At 38.7% G+C, this 21,062-nt stretch overlaps 1 protein-coding gene across 1 annotated transcript in view; it reads left to right on the top strand.

Annotated features, from left to right (window-relative positions):
• Positions 1 to 21,062, top strand: part of CEP128 (centrosomal protein 128) — a 386,614-nt gene that overhangs the window by 308,201 nt on the left and 57,351 nt on the right. Inside the window, exons 19-20 of the mRNA XM_023511493.1 lie at positions 8,148 to 8,197; positions 9,052 to 9,075. Coding sequence (XP_023367261.1) covers positions 8,148 to 8,197; positions 9,052 to 9,075 — 74 coding nt within the window. The remainder of the gene's footprint in view (positions 1 to 8,147; positions 8,198 to 9,051; positions 9,076 to 21,062) is intronic.

The raw sequence follows: 21,062 nt of genomic DNA, 5'->3' as shown, positions 1-21,062 counted from the left end.
TATCAGTGTACTACAAGGGTAAGAAACACTGAAAATTTACGAAGATCTTGATGGAGATTGCCTCTACTTCAGCCCAGGAAGTGTTTATCAGATCTATTGTACCAACCTGGATACATGCTGGCTGTGAGTTGCTAGAGGAAACACAGTTGGTATTTGGTGTTAAACTGTATTCTGTGGCCGTATGTACTGCATGCTGTACTAGTATGCCAATTCTGAGCTCTATTCTACCTTTACAACGTAAGGATTATTGAAGCTAGAAAAAAAACATTTTTTTTTTAATTTAAATTGTTTTTTATTCCAGAGTAGAGCTGGGAATCTGGAAGGTCTGAGGAGCCTAGATCTGGGCCAGTATTCTCTACCTCAAGAAACCAGCACAAACATTTGTAGCTTCTGTGAATAAGAGATGATCAGAGAATAAGTAAAACATCAGGACTTCTGTAGACCCCCAAATATATATTCTATTGCGTCTTAGTAGTCTAGAACTAGAGCAGAGTCCAGTATAAACTGCCTTCTAAGCTAACTTGTTTAGATAAAATCTAAACTTTCCATTGGGTGAACACAATTCAGAGATAGTTATATAAAGGAAGAGAAGTGATTTTGTGCCTAGAGTTAAGCATGTGAAATTTATTCTTGATGCGGTGTTTACAATAGATCACAAACTTCCTGTTGCTCATTTTGCTAATTGTCCTATGTCATCCTTTTGGCCAAAACAGTCTTTAGACCAGTTTAATGGATAGTGATCGTTTCCTTATTGATATGTTCTAACTTTCTCTGCTCTTGTTGCCAATAGAAATGACAAAGAATGCCAATAGTTGGCTGAGCCAGAATCTTCCCTCTGCAGCGTGGTGTTTCTCAGTGCAGACCTAAGGATGAGGTAGAGTGGGGTAGATGATTGTGCTGTTTTCTGTACTGTAGCAGTTTTGTGGGTAAGCGGTTTTAAATCTCTAAGGCTGTCAAAATGGAAAGTTTCACCAGAAACAAATTAACATCAAATGAAAACATGAGTACCTGCGTTTGGTTGTTTTACCACATACCCAAGACAGACAGTGGACTGTAAACCTTTCATTTGCTGACCTAATTGGGCTCCATCTGTGGACCAGTATGTTGTTTCAGTGTCTGAGACAGACCACAAGGGATAGCCATACTTTGTGAATGTTGTTCTTCATTTTAACCTGTGTGTTTTCTTTGGTAAGGGCTGATGAGAAAACTCTTAACTCATTGAGGTGTATCTGGATATGTACCAGTGGGTGGCAGTAGATATGGCAGAGTTCTGACTATGTAGCTTCTATAAGAGATGGAGTCTAAAGGCAGTGTACTAGAATGACTTTTTTGCTTGTTTGTTTTATATCACAACTGATTATTTTTCAGACAGTTTCCTGATTTTAGCAGGGATATTTAAGGGTGGTTTTAAAAAATATCTAGAGCTGGCATATATACTATATATACATACACACACACAATTATTCTTATGAACCAGGCACTATTTTAAGTGTTTTGCATGTACTAATAGTAGGTCAAACGTATTTGATTATTTTTGTGAGATGTGGGCTAAGATAGTCATTTTGTTATACTTTTATCCTATTTACCTTTACTAGCATAATAAAATAGGGGGGAAATGGCTGACAACTATTATATTAAGTTGAGAAACTATTTAATTGTCATTCATTTAAACAGTTTTTTTGGTTTTATTTTGTGATATATTCTGTATTTTGTATGTTGAGCATCTCAAGTGTCTAGGTATTTTCTTTCCATCAGAGCCACATCATGTGGCTGGGTGTGGTGGCTCATGCCTATCATCCCACACTTTGGGAGGCAGACGTTGGAAGATCACTTGAGACCAACTTGGGCAACATATAGCAAGACCCCATCTCTACATAAAGAAAAATTAGCTGGACATAGTGGCATCTACCTTTAGTCCCAGCTACTTGCAAGGGTGAGATAGGAAGATCATTGCCCGAGGAGTTTGAGGCTGCAGTGAGCTATGATCACACCATTGCCTTCCAGTCTGGGCAATAGGGCAAGACCCCATCTTACAAAAAAAAAAAAAAAAAAGCTACATCATTTGATGCCATCTCCCAGAATTAAGGAATTTTAATGTGGACAGCCGGTAACTGCAGGTCTTCTCCTAGATTATTGATGTTACATAAAATAAGCACTTGAATGAAGTTTTCTTTCCTTTCAGTTTGGGGAGGCTTTAGGAGATAGACATTTAAAATAGGACTTGGAACACTATATTATTTCAGAACAAATCTTGAAAGTCAAAGGAGGGTAATCACTGTTTTGTGTAAAAAGTACTAGACCCCGGTTCCGTTCAGAAGTCACGGATTTCACTCACTAGCTACATGACATTGACAGAGGCATTAGATCTCTTGGAATTCAGAGCTCATCTATGAAATGTGAGGCGGTTAGATTTGATCGGTGGTTTTCAGTGAGGATGATTTGGAGCCTTAACAGCTTCATCATGACTCTCCTATCTGGGGTCTACTGCAGAATAGGAGAGAAGGTTGGCCCTCCAAGACCAAAGCAGCTTTTTTAATTAGTTATTTATAATACACATAGAAAGTATGTGTTCTAATTTAGACAGAATTATGCTTCTTTTTAAAAAAACGACTATTTCTATGTTCCCTTTTGTCCCTCAATGTCACCGATTCCAATAACTGAGTAGCCAAAGACATACACACACCCAGAAACTGACCATGTCTTTGCATGTAGCTAATGTCTTGAGTATCTAAAGTCCAACTGTGGGGAGTTCAGTCCGTCATTTATGACCTCTCTGGGTAGTGTGCAGTTATATTTGATTAGCTTTGTTATACAATGGCTGCCACCCCCAAATAGGAATGGCACACATTTACTTTATAAAACAGATACTGGACTCTTGAGAATTTACATTATCTGTTGTTTTGGTAAATGTCAGGACACATACAGAGTAAAATTCAACGGGGGGACTGGATTACTACGTGAGGTACAAGAACCAGAGCTAAATAATTTTCTCTGAGCTTCAATCATGAATTCACACATGTTCTGCTACAAATGCTGCCGTACCCCATGCTGTTGTTATAAATGTTACTGTGTCACAAGCCAGGTTTCTGTAACTTTCTCTCCCTTATCAGCTGGGCTTTGTTACAATAGGGATGAGGTGTTTTATGGTAAAAGTTAAAGGGGAAAGTAGTTATTTCTAACCTTGCTCTTCAACCTTCCTGTGAAGAGTCAAGTTACTACAATAGATGAGCGTGTTACTCACGCACACCTGGGTTTGATTCACCTTTTAAAAACAAAAGAACACTCCATCTGTATCTTTGGCTACCAGAAACCAGAATCAACATTAAAAAAGTGTCAAACCTCTTTAAACAGCCAGACCCCGGGTTGCAAAGACTGCAGAGGAAGTGGTACAGAACTGTGTTGGCCAAAACGTGGCCAGGATACAGGACCCTGAGTATGCCGGAGAAATGCAAAGCAGAAAAAGTAAAACCAAACAACTGGATTGTCCAGTTGTCATCCACGATGTCCTGCTTTTTTGGAAGGAACTCTATCCTCTCTAATGACCGTATGTCATAATGGGTTAGTATCGGCTCTTTTAAAAAATTGGAGCCAATGCAAGGAAAACATACAAAGCTGCTGCCTTTTTCCCCGAAACTTTTTGATTAACTAATGTTGATAGATGCACATTTCACCGCAGCAGTTTGCCTGGCGGTTGAATCGCTGTTTGTATTGAACAGCAAAGTAGAGAAGAATAAAGGGAAACCCGAACACACCAGCGGTGCACTAGGGAGCAGGGCAGCCCTTCAGGTTTTTCCATGCTGACCATTTATTTTAAAGTTCATGAGAACAAACAAGATTGTTCATTATGAGGGGCAATAAGTTGCCACAGCATTAAATCACTTCCACTATCTAGAAATCTCACCCATGTTCTTGTCTTCCATCTGTTTGCTATAGAGTAGTGTTTCTCAGCCGTGCCCGTAGCCATATTTCCTCAGCACAGGTTAATGACCCTGTTCATCATCACACACGCACGTGCTTGAACAGTGCACCTGACAAGTGAGCAGTTGCTTAGAGCAGGAGTGTAGGTGGAGCAAGCGATTGGGGGATCGAAGGCAAGTGTCAGTGGTGGGAGGCAGTAGTGAGGGAGGATGTGAGTATAAAGAGATGGAACCTCTGGTTGTTGACATCAGAGAACTCCTAAAGCAAGTCAGAATGCAAACAGGTGTGTATTTTTTTAATGATACAGTTTGGTACTGAGCGGTACTAGGGAAAGCGTGGTGTGATGAACAGAGCAGGAAAAGAAGAGAACAGAGCTTTAGATGTGGCTTTAGTTCTAAGTTGGTAATCTCAGGCAAATCATTTGCCTTCGTTGGCCCTCATTTCTTCATGTACTGATTGTAGCATGGAACATTTTAATGTGGAATAGAAAGTTCTTTCCAACCTTTTGAGTTCTTCAGGTTTCTGAGCAGAGATAAAAAGGTTCAGTCCAAGCACGGCCTTGGAGACTTTTAAAAAACGGCGGCAGTCCAACTAAAGCTAATTTAAGCAAAAGCAAAAAAGAAAAGAAGAATTTAGTGGAAGTTCAGGTGTTTAATGGCTTCTAAAGCAAGGTGGCTGCAGTCCTCCAATGCTCTCTTTTTTCTTGGTTCTCATTTCCTTTTTAGCAGCCTGTTGACAAGTTTCTTCAACATAGGTAGAAAACACAGACTTGGAAACACCAGGCTAATGTAAGCTTGTGGCTTCAGAAAGAGAGAGTTTCTCTCTTGGTATACATTTTAATCCCTGAAAAGGATTCCTACTTGTGTTGCTGAGCTCCTTTTGGGGGAGGTAAGATGCTCTGACATGCCAGCCTGGGTCACGATCTATTTTGTGGTGGGACAGACTAGTCAGGCCCCTTGACTGAAAGTTTCTTAAGAATCACATAGAAAAGAGGAATAGGAGCTTAGAGGGAAGAGGTATGGCACAAAGAAAAAGAAAAAAAGAAAAAGGTGTCCACTTATACCCCCCCCCCTTTTTTTTTGAGACAGAGTCTTACTTTGTTGCCCTTGGTAGAGTATAGTGGTGTTATAGCTCACAGCAACCTCAAACTCCTGGCCTCATGTGATTTTCTTGCCTCAGCCTCCTGACTAGGTGAGACTATAAGCTTCCAGTATAATGCCTGGTGATTTTTAGAGATAGGAACTTGCAATCCACCCTCCTCAAGCCTCCTAGAGTGCTAGAATTATAGACACAAGCCACTATGCCTGGCCTTTACTTATACTCCTTATATAAACTAGACAAAAGTTCAAGCAAGGAGAGCATGTATTTAAAATTTAAAATTCATGTATTTTAAGTGCTACTTCTAGAAATTCTCATATAGTTAGTTATATTCATCTGTCCCTAATCAAGCTTTGTCATTGGCATCAGCTTTGTTGGAAGAGCACTGTGGCCCTTGTGCATTTGGAGAAAACTGAGATTATAATTTTAAAATGCTATAATTTTATGAAGTTCTGTGTTTAGACTGAACTTGTTTACATCTTTGTGTTATCAGATAAGTGAGTTGTATTTGGCTGCATAAGGGATCCCTTGCCCCATTATTCATCCAGTAAGTTTTATCCAAGGTGTTTGATGCTTGCCATACCAAGTTGACCCTGGAAGAACAAGATTAGTTTTCTTTAGTGGTTGATGGCCCCACTATGCATCAATTCAGTTCCACTGCACCATTAAACCATGTAATTTATTACAAAGGGCCATCTCTGAGAACTTCCTTATATCCAGACATAGTGGAGTTAAATGACCTTGTCCTCTTAGGGACAGAGCAGTGATCTTATATTTCACTAATATTAAAGAGAGTTGGGCTGAAGACACAGTTTATTGAAAATATTTGGACTAGGGCTCTTGTTTTGGCCTGTTAGACGATCATGCCCCCTTCTTCTGTTACAGTATCCTAATTTTACATTTGGAAACTGTGATTTCTGTTCTTAGTCCAATCTTTTCGAGATTATCAATGAAGGTCTCTATACTTTGCCCTAGCCAGGTAGTAGGCAAGAGATCTAAGCTATGCTCATTAGCTCTTCTCTTTATGAAGTGGTATCTTGAGTGAACTGACACAAAGGTTAGAAGCACCCAGAATAAAATGCCCATGAGCTTATGCTACCCACAATCCAACCCACCTAGACCTTCTCTAGTTGTTATTCTCTTCAGATTCTGGGTCTCCTGTTCACATTTATCTCTTGGTTACTTCTGTATCCCTCTAATAAATTCTAAGCATTGTTCAGTTAGCAACTCAGGGCAATCACTTGGCAAGTTCTGGGTATCAAATCTTTCCAAACTTCCATTTATTTAGCTCATGATCCTGCAGGTTGAAGTTGGTGCTGTGCTTAGCTGGGTAGTTTGTCTTGTCTCAGTTGGGCTCCCCTGAGTCGTCTGTAGTTATCCTCACATTGGCTGGGCAGCTCTGCCTCTGCACGTTCACGGACTGCCAGCTTGTGCATCCTGCAAGGAGGTGGAGGCAGGCAGAGTCCTGAGCCTGTGTCTTGTCCATCTAGTTGGCTTGGGCTTGTTGAGATGCTGGGGACAGGGTTCCAGGTAGAAAAGTGAAAATATGCAAGGCCTCTTGAAGCCTCAAAGCGGAGTGATACAGAGTTGCTTCAGCTGTACTCTGTTCACCAAATCAAGTTAGGAGACCAGCCCAAATGCAAGAAGTGGAGAAGCATATGTCTCTTCTATCTAAGCATAGGTCTCTTCTATCAAGAGCATGACTTCTTGATAGAAGTAGTCGCATAGTGACAATGCAGATGAGTAAGGATGCAGGAAGAGAAACGACAGAGGACACTCAGATCGCAACTCAAGTGAGTTTCTGCACCTTATAGCTAAAAAGCCTGATAAGCCAATCAAAACCCCTTCTAAAATACACCCTCAACACTTCACACTCCTCTAGCTTTACTGATGTAACTAATTATAGGAGGTCTGGGGAGCCAAAGTCAGTTCCCCAAAGCATACAGAATAGAAACTACCTCTTATCCTTAAACCCAACACACGTATCTGGAGGAGAGTCCTTGCCACTTCCTTGGGGCCCTCTTAGCCATGTGGTTTCAAAGAGCCATCACTGTCAATTCTGTCATCTACCGAGTCCTTTGAAGTCTCAGTGTACTGCAAGCTCAGTTATGACACTGGCATGAGTCTGCCTCCCCACTAGATTACCACTACCTGCTCTATCTAGCACAGCACTTGCTAAAAAACCATTTGAGTTTGTCTGTCTGGGATATATATTGAATTTCTCTAAGTTCTATTTTTCCTTTTATGCAGCATAGCCTTAGTAAGCTATATCAATCACAGAGTAAGGCAAATGCTAATTTTAATATATGCTGCTGTGGGTGTTTCTTGCCAATTTTCATCTAAGCTCTGACTCAGCCTAGTCCTCTTTAGTTTTGTGAGATCTAATAAAATTGTAACACAGGGTGGTATGGCTGCAGGCAAAAATATATTTTCCTTTATAGCAAGTTCATAAATTAATGTAGGGCACTGGTATATCATGGCTGTATGCATACATTAAAATAGAATCTTGAGTTGACTACCTTCCAGCCACTAATTTCTCTGAGATGGTGCCAAACTCTTGGTCAGATGTAGCTTCAATGCTTCCTCCCTCTCAGTTGAAATGATAATTAATACGACTTTATAGTTGAGGCAGTGTTCTTACTTCCATTAATAATACTCATTATTTCAGGGTATTTTAATTTGATTATAAAACTTGACTTTAGGGGTGAACTTGGCTGGGGCACTTATTTTAAGAGCAAATGTTTATTTCCAATTTTTCTTTCAAAAGAAAAAGGCTTTCTTTAAAAAAAAAAAATTTGTGTTACTTTTGAGTTAGATAAGCCTTGAACAAAATTTCTAAAATATTGCTATGATTATGTATCTGTAATTAATATGCTGTCATCCTCTGGTACCTCAAATAAAGCAGGAACCTCTCAGGGCTTCTCAACCAGCTTAGGTCTGTCAAGGTCCAGAGCGCTGCCACGTGTCACTAGTTGGGATCAGAGGGCATTATGTTTACAGTGTTTCTGATCCTTCAATGTGGCACTCTTCTCTTCCCAGGTAGCAGTTTGTTCAAGCTCCTGACTCAGTTACATTTGATTGTAAGAGGCAACCTATTGCGTTTTGACAGGTGTTTTACTTTCTTGTTGTAGATCTGCTGGAAGAGACCCAAAGAAAAGATGAAGAAATGGAATCTCTGCAGGTAAATTGTCAAATAGGACAAATATCCTTGGGATAAAAACAAACATTTGTTTTGTGTTTTGTCATCCTTTATTATTGTCACGTTCACACTAGTACAGCAAATGAGGTTCCATGTACAAGGTACCATGTTAGAACTTTAAAGCTAATGTTGGAATTTGCTTCCTTTAGAAGTCTTTGAGAGGACCGATAATCGGAAGCAGGAAGCCAACTCAGCCTTTGTGCTACTTTTGAAAGAAACTTTTATTTCTTGATATAGCTCAATAGGAACTACCACATTAGGGAAGGAAGACAATATCCTCTCAGAGTCATTTCCCCTGAAATAGGGCTGATGAATGAGGATGAATTCATGAAATCTATTCTACATTTTCCAGTGAAAGTCAAATGTGTTCTGACTCCACGGATGCCGTCTACTAGTGACCAACCAATTAACACATGTGTGAAGGTTAAGATTGAGTTTGCGTTGCCTCTCAATTTGCTATAGATTTATACACATTCTTGGACTGGAAAACGTTGTTTGAAAGATTCCACTAGACTTTTAATTGACATTTCCATGGTATGAGCAATTGATGTTAAGTTGGCATCTGACAAAAGTTCTCTCTTCCACTTACATTGGGCTAGCTTGCAAGTGTGTAACGCAAGTGTCCGTCTTTATTAGGGGAAACATAATCAGTTAGACTCACGTGACAGAACCAATTCACTTAATGTCATGTTGGGGATTAAGAACAGTAAATACTTTGGACATTTAGAGTTCTTCATGGGCCTGGAGCTATAAAGCAGGATTGGAGCGTGATATAATGAGCTGGCTTGAGTGCTTTAGGGGTTTAGGGGTAGAGAGTTTGCTTTTGGTGAATGAAGGATAGATCAATTAAAGCCCAAACAGCAAGGGAGGTGTTCTGCGAATGGGGAATCTTCTATTTGATGGTATATCTGAGGGAAAATTGTATAATTGATTTACAAATGCTGATGAAACATAGGTCTATATATCTAATAAAAGTGGCCCATGTTAGCTACAGTTTTATACAGGTAAGATTCTATTAACATCTTGTACTATATTAGGTATAAAAAGAAAGAACATTGGTTGGTCCCATCTGGGGCTAGGAAAAATCTCAAGCATATACTCACCCTCCCTATCTCTGTGATAATATCAACAATGATCATTGTTATAGAAATCAAAATTCTATGTACACTAAATAATTGAGAAGGCATTAAAGTCTTTTTGAGGCATTTTGGTTATGTGCTGTGTTTGCCATTGCCCCCAGAATACCACATATAAACATCTCTGTTGAGTATACAGCTTTTGAAATGGCAGCACAAATAGTTTTGAGTTTCTCTCACAATACAAATGTTGGAACCAGTAATCCCATTAAATTTAATGGCCTATGTTACTTCTCAAATATTTAGTAGGTGCTGGCAGCATTTTCTATAAAAATGTCCATCCAGCACAATAGAATATACTAGCCAACTAGCTGTGGATATTTATAGACGTAGAGTCGCAATACGATGTCCTACAGCAGGAGAGTTTAATGTTGGTGCTTTGTGGTGGGGATTAGTGCCCGATATTAACATTCTCCTAAGAATAAAGAGGAAACTGACCCCTCTGAGAATGCAGAGGCACATCGCAGAAAGGCTAGAGGAAAACCATGGAAAAGCACCTGTATTCCTGAGAGTGTATATTCACGTGTGAATATCAGAGGCGACAGTTGAGAGAAGACCGTTCAAGTGTATAGGTCTCAGTCCTTCAGTGGCACAGTATTACCTGGCCCTGCTTCTGATTTACTGGGTAACCTTGGATAACTCAATTAACTTTGCTGTGCCTATTCTCACATCTGTAATATAAAATCATAAAACTGTCTTACAGAAGTGTTTAGTGTGGATTAGATTATCCCAGAGGGGAGAGATAAATATTTAATTCCAATTTACAATGTTAGCAGATCCTCATGTATCCAAATTGGAGTCAATTTTATTTACTCATTATCATCTTATAATTATGTATAACAGACATTCTGCATTTAATGTTATTCTCTTTAACGGAGGGGGCGTTATTTAGCTCAAAACCCTTCCTAGTTTCCTGTAAATAAAAGGCACTCCAGTTTCTCGTTGAACAAATATTTACTGAGCACCACTTATGCACACAGCACTGTACTAGGTGGGAGGGGGACAAAGGCAGGCTGAATATAGTGGCTAGCTTCTTGCTCTGTGTCAGAATTAGTGGAGAAGACTGTCAAATGAGTATTTATAATAAAACCATAAAAGTTATACTAAAGGGAATGTATAAGTTGCAGTGGGAACATATGTTAAGAAAATCTGCCCTTGTTTGTTGTGGGTAAGGGTGGGTTTGGTGTAAGTGAGCGGGAAGTAAGTGAGATTGAAACTGTAACGGGGCCGCAAGCCAAGTAGGCTTCTCAAAGGAAGCCAGTGTTCAGATGATAGCTAGGACTTAGGTAGGCAAGTTTGCTGTGGAGATGAAAGTGTAGGTAATGAAAAGGATATGGGAAGGCCTCGGATAAAAGAAAGCACATTTTGGTGTTTAAGGAATTGAAAGAAGTTTGGTATGGGAAAATGCGGCATCTGAGAGAGGAGCGGCAAAGCTGGAGGAATTTGTAAAATCAGCAGAGGCCCCGAGGAGCTCCAAAGGAGTTTGAACATTACCTTTAGTGTGGGCAGAACCATTTTAGTGTTTGAAACAAGTCAACAGTATTATCGAGTTTGCATTTTGAATTGGTAACTGGCTGTAAAGTCAAAGATAATTAGTTACAGGCAAGATTGAAACCAACGAGGCCAGCCAGTTTAAGCAGATATTTGTGCGAATCTTGACAAGAGATGATGGTGACCTGAATTGGGTGGTAGCAGAGAATATGAAAAGTGGTTGGTTTCTTAATATATTTTAGCACAGAAAGCCCATGGAACTTTGAGATTGGATGTTACAGAGTAATGGGGAAGGAGTTAATAATTCTTGGGTTTCTTGATTGGGCAACTTCAAGGATGGCTGTGCTACTCAAGGTGATAGAGGGAAGTTGATCAGTTCAGTTTTGGCTGTTTTGAAATAATACAGGTGGTAATGTCAAAGGAGGGTTTGTATGAGCCTGGAGCTCAGACGATGTTTAAGCTTGACATGCAGAACTTGATGTCATCAGATATGGTGTCCATATCACAAGGATGGTACTAAAAGACATGGGAGCAAATGAGAACTCCCCGAAATGAGTGAGAGAGGGAATGAGCAGAAACAAAAGCCTAGGCTAAAACCTCAGGGAACACCAACATTTAAACAACAGACTGAGCGCAGAAGTCCTGCAAAGGAGTCTAAGACATAAAGAAGATAATCTCAGAAGATCATATAGTGTTATGAATCTTGGCACAACAATATTTCAAGGGAAACTCATCAACAGAACAGAGTATTTGTGAAATCCTTGAATCCGTTTAACAATGAGGTTTAGGTTTCAAAACAAAAATTTACCAATCAATGAATTGGAATTTCCTATTATACCTCTGAAGCCACTCTCATATCTTTCTGTTTCCCAGATGTCCACTACTTAGCACAGTGCCTCACTGTCGTAGGGACTCAGTGATTTTCTGTTGACAAAATGAACCGCACTCTACTTGTCTCTTCTTTATATAGAATTTATTCCTGGATTTCCACACGGTCCACCCTGTGAAAAACAACCTTCATCCTTGTCCTACAGTGCATGTTTTTGCTTAAATTTGGGGGGGAGACATTCAAGTTCTGTCATTCCTGTACACACACACACACACACACACACACACAATTTGGCATGAGTGACAGGAAACAATGGAAAAGGATAAAATGGCAGGGGAATGGGCAGCAGGGAAGAGTGTTTCCAGTCTGCACAGGAACCACAAGCAATGAAGACAAACATATTTGCCAGTGATTTTTATAATGCAGCTTGTAATTACCAGAATTTTTCACTGGAGCTTGACATTGTCTGGCTTATTTTTCTGTGACATTGTCTGGCTTATTTTTCTGTGATTGATTTGCAGTTACATCGTGTGCTGCTTTTCTTAAAAACAAAATGTTGTCTTTGACTATAAATGTATAGAGCAGTACCAGAGTTCTATTTGCATACAGGTTTGAGGTGCTTTGAAACAAGCTAATCCCTTCCTTAGTCCTTTCAAGATCAGCTGAAACATTCAGTGTAGACAAGAAAGGTAATCCAGTTTTCCTCAGTTTAGTTGAAATGTATTCAGAGACTTGACACCTTGCCTGCAATGACTGGTAGAGGCAGGTACTGTTGCTGGTTTTTTTGTTTTTATTTTTTAAAGTATCGGTCTACCTGGTTCACCTTGCATTTGACTTCTCACTTTCCCCATGTTGTTTTGTGACTCCAGAAATGCAAAGCAGTCCAAGAGTTAGTATCATGCTTAGTTATGAAAGCTTCCCAGTGCTACCTAGCACAGTCCCTAAGTTGAGTTTCTGCAAAACTCATATGCCCCTCCTCATGTGCTAAGTTGTAGTCGTCTGGCCTTTCATTTAATTTGAAATGATTTAACCCCAAATGATTTTGAGCATAATTTTTTCCTATTCATTTTCTTGTTTTCCTGGGCCATTTGAGGGTTATTTAGAGGCAGCATCCTCATATCTATCAATTGAGGACAATAGTAATACTGACTTCACAGGACAGTTCAGAGGATTAACTACAGTGAAAAATGTGTAAACCTTGGTGCCTGGCGGAGTCCACTCACTCTGTACACCTGTTCTGGGCAGGCAGGATGCTGTGTGCCGGGGTAAAGCAGTATACGAGTCAGACAAGGTCTCTGCCCCATGGAGCGCTTCCTCTCTCTCCTCCCCCAGCTGCCCTTTCCCTCTCTCCTGTTCCCCTCCCTCCTTTCCTCCCACTCCATGGTCAACCCTGAAGTTCAAATTCGTATTTTGGTCAGATTATGCTAAAGAGAGTACTATGTCTGCTAAATATAATGAGGAAGAAGCAAAAAGACACAAGGCAGCAATAAAGAAGTTGAATACTGGGCTACATATGAATGTTAATGTCTTTATCTTAGGAACAAGAAAGCATGCTAGACTTGCCGGACTTATCATCGGAATGTTGCCCAGGTATTTCTGGACAGTTAGAAATTTTATTAGAAACAAGAATCCTTTGTTTAATTAAAAAAAAAAAACTTTGGTTTTTGTGTTTATATGTTAAAGTGATATATTTTTTTCTGAATCATTTCCAGAAACGATGCCATGGAGCATATTCAACGGCATCAGTGATGTGCTGTTTTTCAGATGACTTAGATTTACGTTTAATTTCCTTATTAGTTGGCTTTTGAAAATAGTCTGGAACTTTTTCATGTAAAGAGTTTGATTTTAAGGGTGGAGGGACAGGTGCTTGATTTTGTTCTTGCCAATTCAATAGTGCTTCGGAAAAAGCATTTGAAAAATGCAAGGAAGAGAAGATAATCTTTTCCCTTAGCCTTTACTTTATTTCAGGTACTTATAGAGTAGCCTATGGCAGCCCAGTGTTTTAAGGGAAAAAGCAGAACATAATTTCTGGATTCTTTTGGAACAGGCCTAATAAACATTAAGGTAGGTATAATACAGTATAGAGAATGCCCACATAGAGTTGTTAGGTACATTGTTGGGGACGACTGGGCAAGAAAAATCACCAAAGAATGTGACTGATGGGGCAAATAAATTGCCCCTGGCAGAAGCTAACAAGATAGTGCATTAACATCACAGTGGACCTCATAGATGGCCTGTCCTGATAGAAAAACCATGCAGCAAACCAGGCTAGCGACAGACCAGCTAATTACCTCAGTTTTGCTGTTGGTCATTTCTGCTAGACTATAGAATTCCTGCAACCTGTACTCTTAAACTGCATAATGGTTCGGGGATTTTACAGATTATGATTAAAACTACAGGAGCAGACACGTAAGTGTCACTTTCAGAATTCTTTCAGAGGTGCTTTAGAAAGGTGAGGATGAAGGGAGTAGCTGTGCTCCAGCACTGATTGCCCAGAAGAATTGAAGTGATTCACTTCTCCAGAAATTCTAATTTTCTTGAGGAATACTGAAGAACATTTTTAGAACGAACTGATAAATTGGGATTAGCTGTTTAAGGTTTTATTAAAAAGTGATACAGGCCATGGTCATCCCTAGGGTGACTCATGAAAGCTGTAATGGAACTTCTCTAATTCTAGAAACCAAAGTGTAGTGCGCACCTACTTATTCTTTGAAGATGTGTCTCTCAGAACTTAAGCAAATAGTTATGTGTCTCTATTTCTTCTTCTGATAAATGATGTTTTTAAAAAATGTTCTAAGCAACAACATAAACGGAACAAAACATGGGCTATTATGGGAGTGGAGTGTTGGGTAACCACTATCGAGGCAAGGAAACTTAATGGTTCATTAAAATCTCTATTTTCTCAAATGGTGAAGAGGCTTACCACACATTACATTTGGTATGACGTCTCAACAGAGATGAAGCATTAGCAGCCTGTCTTGGGATCAAGCAGGGTCTGAGCCAATCAGATTTGCACACTTCAACTTACTAAGTCAAGAGATTTCAGGAGAGCAGGACCCAAGCTCAGTAAAATGGATTCCACTTAAAATTGTAGTGATCTTTAACTTTTATTACCCTGTTTTACCTGAAATTTGAAATTTCATTTTAATTGCAAATTTATGGCAGAATAAAACTTGAAAATAGAATACCCCGAGAGAGAAGTGTTCTTGCGTCTGAATATATCGAAATTGATTGACTAGGTCACTTTGTTTTGAGACTAAAAGAAGTATAAAAATGTGCCTGGCTATTTATCCAACAGAATGAAAAGAACAAGTCTTTAGGATTTAGTATTCTCCTTGAGTCAAGCTTCTAAAAAAGCCTTTAAAAAAACAGGCACCATTTGGAAACATTTTAAAAATGCAAAAATAAAGGATAGTCTTTGAGCTCAAAAACCCAAATTTTATTCTGTGACACAAAGTTTCCTAAAGAAGTTGGTAGTGAAAATGACCCAGGTGTGTTTTACAGATTTGGCAAATTGCTCTCACAAGGGGAAGGGTTATTTGATGCATCTTCCTGCACCATCCCCTTTGCAGTTGACTTTATGAAAAGCAGCACTTCCCGAAAATATCCCTTGGTACCACTGACAGGAGTCCAAGCTCTGGGCTCCATGGGCAGTGGAGCCTACATAAATAGCAGCTTATGTTTTCTTGTGAAAAATGAAAAGCCATCTCAGCACATTATGAGTTTCAGTGTTAAGCTTGTCTAAAGTTTCTGCCAGTCTCAAGTCAGTGGTCACTTTGCAATTTGGGGCAATTTCATTTGAGTTGTAGAACTTAAATGATGACTTTAAGTCTGTTCCACATAATATGAGATCAGACCATTAAGTTCACGAACTCACCCTAGAAAAAGTGCTACGTACCTCACTGCTGAATGTCATCATGATCACCTTTGAAGTCCTCCCATTGGGAAGCCATGCTCTGAGGCCAGCACCGGGTCCATCCTTCAAAGCAATTTTGAAACTCTTCTGGATTGGCCGTCAGAGCTGTTGTTGTATGAGGTCTGACAATTAGGTTTGTGACCTCATCCCAGAAAAAGTACTTTGAAGAGTGGACTAGGGGCTGGCGTAAGTGCGTAGCTTCCCAATGGGAGCACTTTGAAGGTGACTGTAGTATTCGGCAGTGAGATATGTAGCACTTTTTCTAGGATCAGTTCTGGACTTAATCATCAGACCTCATATCTGACAGTGTACTGGTGATGATTTTCACGTTACACGCCTAGCTAGACCTCTGACTTTGGGCAGATAACCTTGTTAAACCATTTCGTCTCCCATCTGCTGATAGCATTTGTGAAAAGCAATATTCTGAGTTATGACTATAGTGTGCAATAGATGTGGAAACAAATGCTCAGTAATAATTTATTATTATTATTTGTGTCAAATTGCTGAAGCTTCTTAATCTATGTCATTTATTCCTTACAACAATCCTAAAACACAGATACTACTATTACAACAGTAAGGCTCATAGCTTGTTCACCCAGGAAGTGGTAGGGCAAGTACTTTGATTTCCTTCTGTACTGTTATTACTATTAGAACTATTATACATAAGTACTTAATGACCTATGAAAACTAGGATTTCTCTACCTTTTTCTGGTGGTATTCTAGTTCGTTTAGGTTTCTGGTCTTTCTTTTAGTTTCTTACATTTTTTTTTTTTTCCTGAGAGAATTGATTTATTAGCAGACATTAAGTATGCATTGAGGTAAAATAATGACACCCTACCACCTCCAAATAAAAGACTATATATAAGAAACTACATAATTTTTAGAGAGTACATTACGTAAGTCAGGTGATACTAGGGACTTAATGTTAGTGAATCATCTTACTGCTTTCCTATAAATTTAAAACCACTTATAAACCCTTAGACTCCAAATTTACATACATATAACTGGGGCAGAGTCACATATGCCTTGGCTACTAGCATGTGAGGAAGATTTTGAATTCCTGGTGCAAGATTATGAAGAGTCCAATAATCTCAAACACTTCTAGGAAGGAAGGGGGTCATTTTTCTTTTTCCATTCCGTACCTTTTCTTCTTGCTTATTCATCGCGTTTTAAACAAACACACTGAGGAAAGTTGTTATTAAAACCCTCCTCAGGCTTCTTCAATTTCAGTTTTAAAACAAGTTCAAAATATTCTGGCAAAAATTAAAGGCAGCATTAGAAGGTTTTCATAAATTTTAAATTGTGCAAACGGTGATAAAACTAAAATGAGCTGGAAAAAATGATTAATAAGCATCTCCTGTTGTACTTTTTTACTTTTTATTGTAATCAGTGATTATTCCACATTTTAAAAATCGGTTCTCAAGTGTACCCTTTTCTAGAGTCTCTGAATTATATATACTATTCTAAATTTGCTAGAAGTTTAATGTTTATTTTTAAAAGTCTAAAGTAAATTCTATGTTATAACTGTTAACAGTATTTCTGTATTTGCTCATAACATGAAATAGAAAATATTACCTACAAGAGACTCTATGCCTTTACTGTATTCTGGTTGTAATAGAAGTCCCAAGTTCTCATTTTACTGTTAGAAAAGAACGAACTATGGCTCAGTGCCCATAGCACAGTGGTTATGGCATCAGCCACATACACCGAGGGTGGCAGGTTCGAATCTGGCCCGGGCCAGCTAAACTGCAACAGGAAAAAAAAAAGAAAACAAAAGAAAATAAAGAACTTATGAATTTTGTCACAAATGAAATGGGATTTGAAGCAAGGAGGCCATATATGGGCTCACTGATAAATCCAAACTCTTACAGTCCAAATCCAAAAGAATTGGGGAACCACAACAGTGAGGCGTCATTTAGCTGCATAATAATAGAGCTAATTAAGTTTCGATCTTTGCTTTTCTCTCTCATTTCTCCTGCAATTTTCCCAGTGGTACTGACTGTGTGTGCTTCTACTGACCTGATGTCAGACTCAGAGAAGTAAGAAGGGGTTGCAAAGACATAAGGCAAAAATAGTATATAATCTCTCCTTTATTATGTCATGAAATAAATATTAAAACATATATCAATACTTTTTATTTGATCATTAAATTTTTTTGTGATATAGTATATTTTAGGACACTGTCACCTGGTGTCTATTCTGGCCTATTGATTCTGGAATGCTGCTGTTCTGGCATATGTCATTGTAAAGAAGCAGCTCCAGAAACAGTTTCCCAATGCATCCCTTAACCTTCACCATGCAAAAGATAAAATAGCCATGATGCTAATAAAAAAGCATTGATTGTCGATTTGCTCATGAAAATGTACTGTCAGCATGTGGTATTGCCATTAGCTCCATTTTGCAGAGCTGCTAACGGGAGAAAGATTCCTCTCTTCCTCTCTCTCCCTCCATATATATGTGTGTGTGTACGTACACACACATACATACGACTTTTAATTTGTTTTTGAGAGTTAGTATAGACTGCTTTGAATCAGGTGTACCTAAAGTCTAAGCCCCACTATTGAATTATGATGTGGACTTCAGTACATTTAATGTGTTCAAGTCTATTTCTTTAACTTCAAATGATGAAACTAACAGTATCTTCCTACTGGGAGTTTTACATGAGCATTAACAATAAGAACGTATGTTGTAAGTACCCAATACACTTTTGGCACTTCAACGTTCAGTGAATAGTGTTGATTTTTATGATATTGGCAATTTAAAGTGATGTTTTCATTAATAGCCACAATACATGCGCCAGGGTCCCCTTTGGTCTTCAAATTAAGGAAGCCCTTTCCTGGCCCAGGACCTTTGCCTCAGCTGACTCTTCTCTCTGGGGTTCTGCCCTTAGCTCTGTCAGTGGGTGGCCCGTTTCTGTCTTTTAGGTTTCACCTCAAATGTTGCCTCTCGTGGGGACTTAACTTGCCCAACCTGTCTAAAGTATTCCCATGTCATTAAATATTATTCTTACTCTGACTGTTTCAAACAAATAAAAACATAAAGACCATTTTTAGCTTTGGGGCCTAGAATAAGATGTCGCTGGCTGGATTTGGCTCTCCATCCTACTTAGCTGACCCCTGCCTTAAAATGAACTAGTTGAGTTGTTATGTATCTCAAGAATATATGCTTTTAAAAAGATGAACTGGCATAGGCAAGTCCAAGAATAAATATTTGAGTTCTTCCTCACAAAATAAATTTCTTTAGGTATTAATTTTTAGTAATTTGGCAGATGAAAAAGGAGTATAATTCTGTGTAATCAGACTTCCCAAACTGGTACAATCTCACTGGCTAAAACTGCCCAGATGCGACTAGTAACAAACTTCTTTCTTTCTTTCTTTCTTTCTTTCTTTCTTTCTTTCTTTCTTTCTTTCTTTCTTTCTTTCTTTCTTTCTTTCTATTAAATCATAGCTGTGTACATTAATGCAGTATTAATGTACAGTGTGCTGGTTTTATACAAAATTTGAAATATTTTCACCAAACTGGTTAACATAGCCTTCATGGCATTTTCTTAGTGATGGTGTTAAGACATTTATATTCTACATTTAGAAAGATTCACATGTACCCTTGTAAGATGAACTATAGGGAATTTAGGATGAGTTACTTCCAGGGATAAATTTGAATTTGTAAGGAAGACAACTGAGGATACCTTCCTTGAACAAAATCACTGATCCTTATTTGTAATCCTGAAATTTATAATCCTTACATTTCAAGCTAATGATTTCCCTGAAGTTTGTCATATTAAATTGGGTAAGGAATTACTTGGGGGACTGTCTTAAAAGTACGATATGGTATTATTTTCTCCAAATTCAAAAATGTAAAAGTAAGTTTGAAATTATCATAGTCTCTGTAGTGTTATTTTTATAGCTATTACTAATTACAGCACTTTCAGTTACTTTAAGATAATGGAACCTTTCAACTCCTTTTCATAATTTACGTCTCTCTTAAACAGCCGAAGCTACTGTTTAAACTTCTACCTTGGGAAGATGCTAGTCAGACTGCAGTGAAAAATCAGAATGAAGCTCAATTTGAAGAAAAAGCAGTTAAGTATTCCATAGATAGGAATATTCAGGCTGTTCAGGACTAGTCAAAATGCATCTGCTTTATTTTAGAGCACGTAGGATAATCCAGCCGTCAGGTATACTTTCCAGAAGTGCAACTGAAAACTAAGTTTGGGGATTAGAAGAATCGTGCACCACTGATTATCAGAGGATAGGTAATCTGAGGTTTTAAATTCTTTAACCATTTTTCTCTTTTTACCCATTTTTCTCTTTTTACCCATTTTTCTCTTTTTACCCATATTGTATTCAGTATGTTAGGGAATAGAAATTAATAATAGCTTTAATCTAAATTAAACTGAATTAAGAAACAGGACAAACCTACCTCATCTCAGATGTGTATATTATTTTAAGGCATTCTGCTTAGCCTTAATTATTCTTACCAGCAGTCTTCCTAGTGTAGAATTCTGAGAGGTATCTATACACAGAAGCATCCAGAAGAAATACGGGAGTGAGGGGTGAGAAGAAGTCTTTAATATAATATCCGTTGTGTTTTAATTCCTGAAAACTGTTGAGTAAATGACTCTGCATGTAAATTAGGATGTAGATTTTTAGAATTGTCGACAGGTAAGCGATTTAATTCCCAAGGTGGAATATTTGCTTGTACCATTTAATGCCTCCGCTATCAGACATGCATGGTAGTCAGCAATCCAGTGCTGTAATTCAAATGTTTAGGAGAACGGGGCTTGGGGACAGGATTCTGTGGTCACATAGGTTTCCTTGCAAATGATCTTTACCTAGAAAGCCAGGAGACATGTGTCCTTGAAGCAAACACAGGAGTCTCGTTAGCCCAGTTATATCTGGTGGCAGTCAGAGACACACCTCTTTGTGTGCCTGGCATGAAAGCAGACCCTACTGTTTTCTGCAAGTTCTGCACCACACGAGTCTGCCACACATTATGCCACAGTCACCACTGCGACATGATTTGCATAGATGTTCAGAGAACATTCTGCTGATATACGACCAATCTCACAACTAGAGACATGTACTTTATTTATTTTTTTTTTTATGTAAAACCTTAAAAAAAAAATATGGTGTGTTTGTCGCTGAGTTGTTGGCTTTCTCCCCTTACTACTCACCTCTGCTTCCTCTATCTCTTTTGAAGATAATCTCTGAAATTACATTGCCTCTACCCACCATCATAGTCTTTCATTTTATCTGCAAATAATTTCTAGTTGTTTTCCAGTCAACATGTCACTCTCCTTTGTCACCTGGTACCAGCAGTTTCACTGTGGAATCGGGCAATCCCAGGAGAAGATACTCCTGTGTCCCGTGTCCTTCATTTTGTTTGTAGTCATACTCTGTGGGCACGTACCTCTGTTCCACATTACATTGTGCTTTAAAGAATCTCCAGATGGGCAGTGCCTATGGCTCAAAGGAG

This window comes from Otolemur garnettii, unplaced genomic scaffold (genome assembly GCF_000181295.1).
Source record: "Otolemur garnettii isolate 467f Iridium unplaced genomic scaffold, OtoGar3 scaffold00020, whole genome shotgun sequence".
Taxonomy (NCBI): Eukaryota; Metazoa; Chordata; class Mammalia; order Primates; family Galagidae; genus Otolemur; species Otolemur garnettii.
This window is presented reverse-complemented; position numbering and strand designations above follow the sequence as displayed.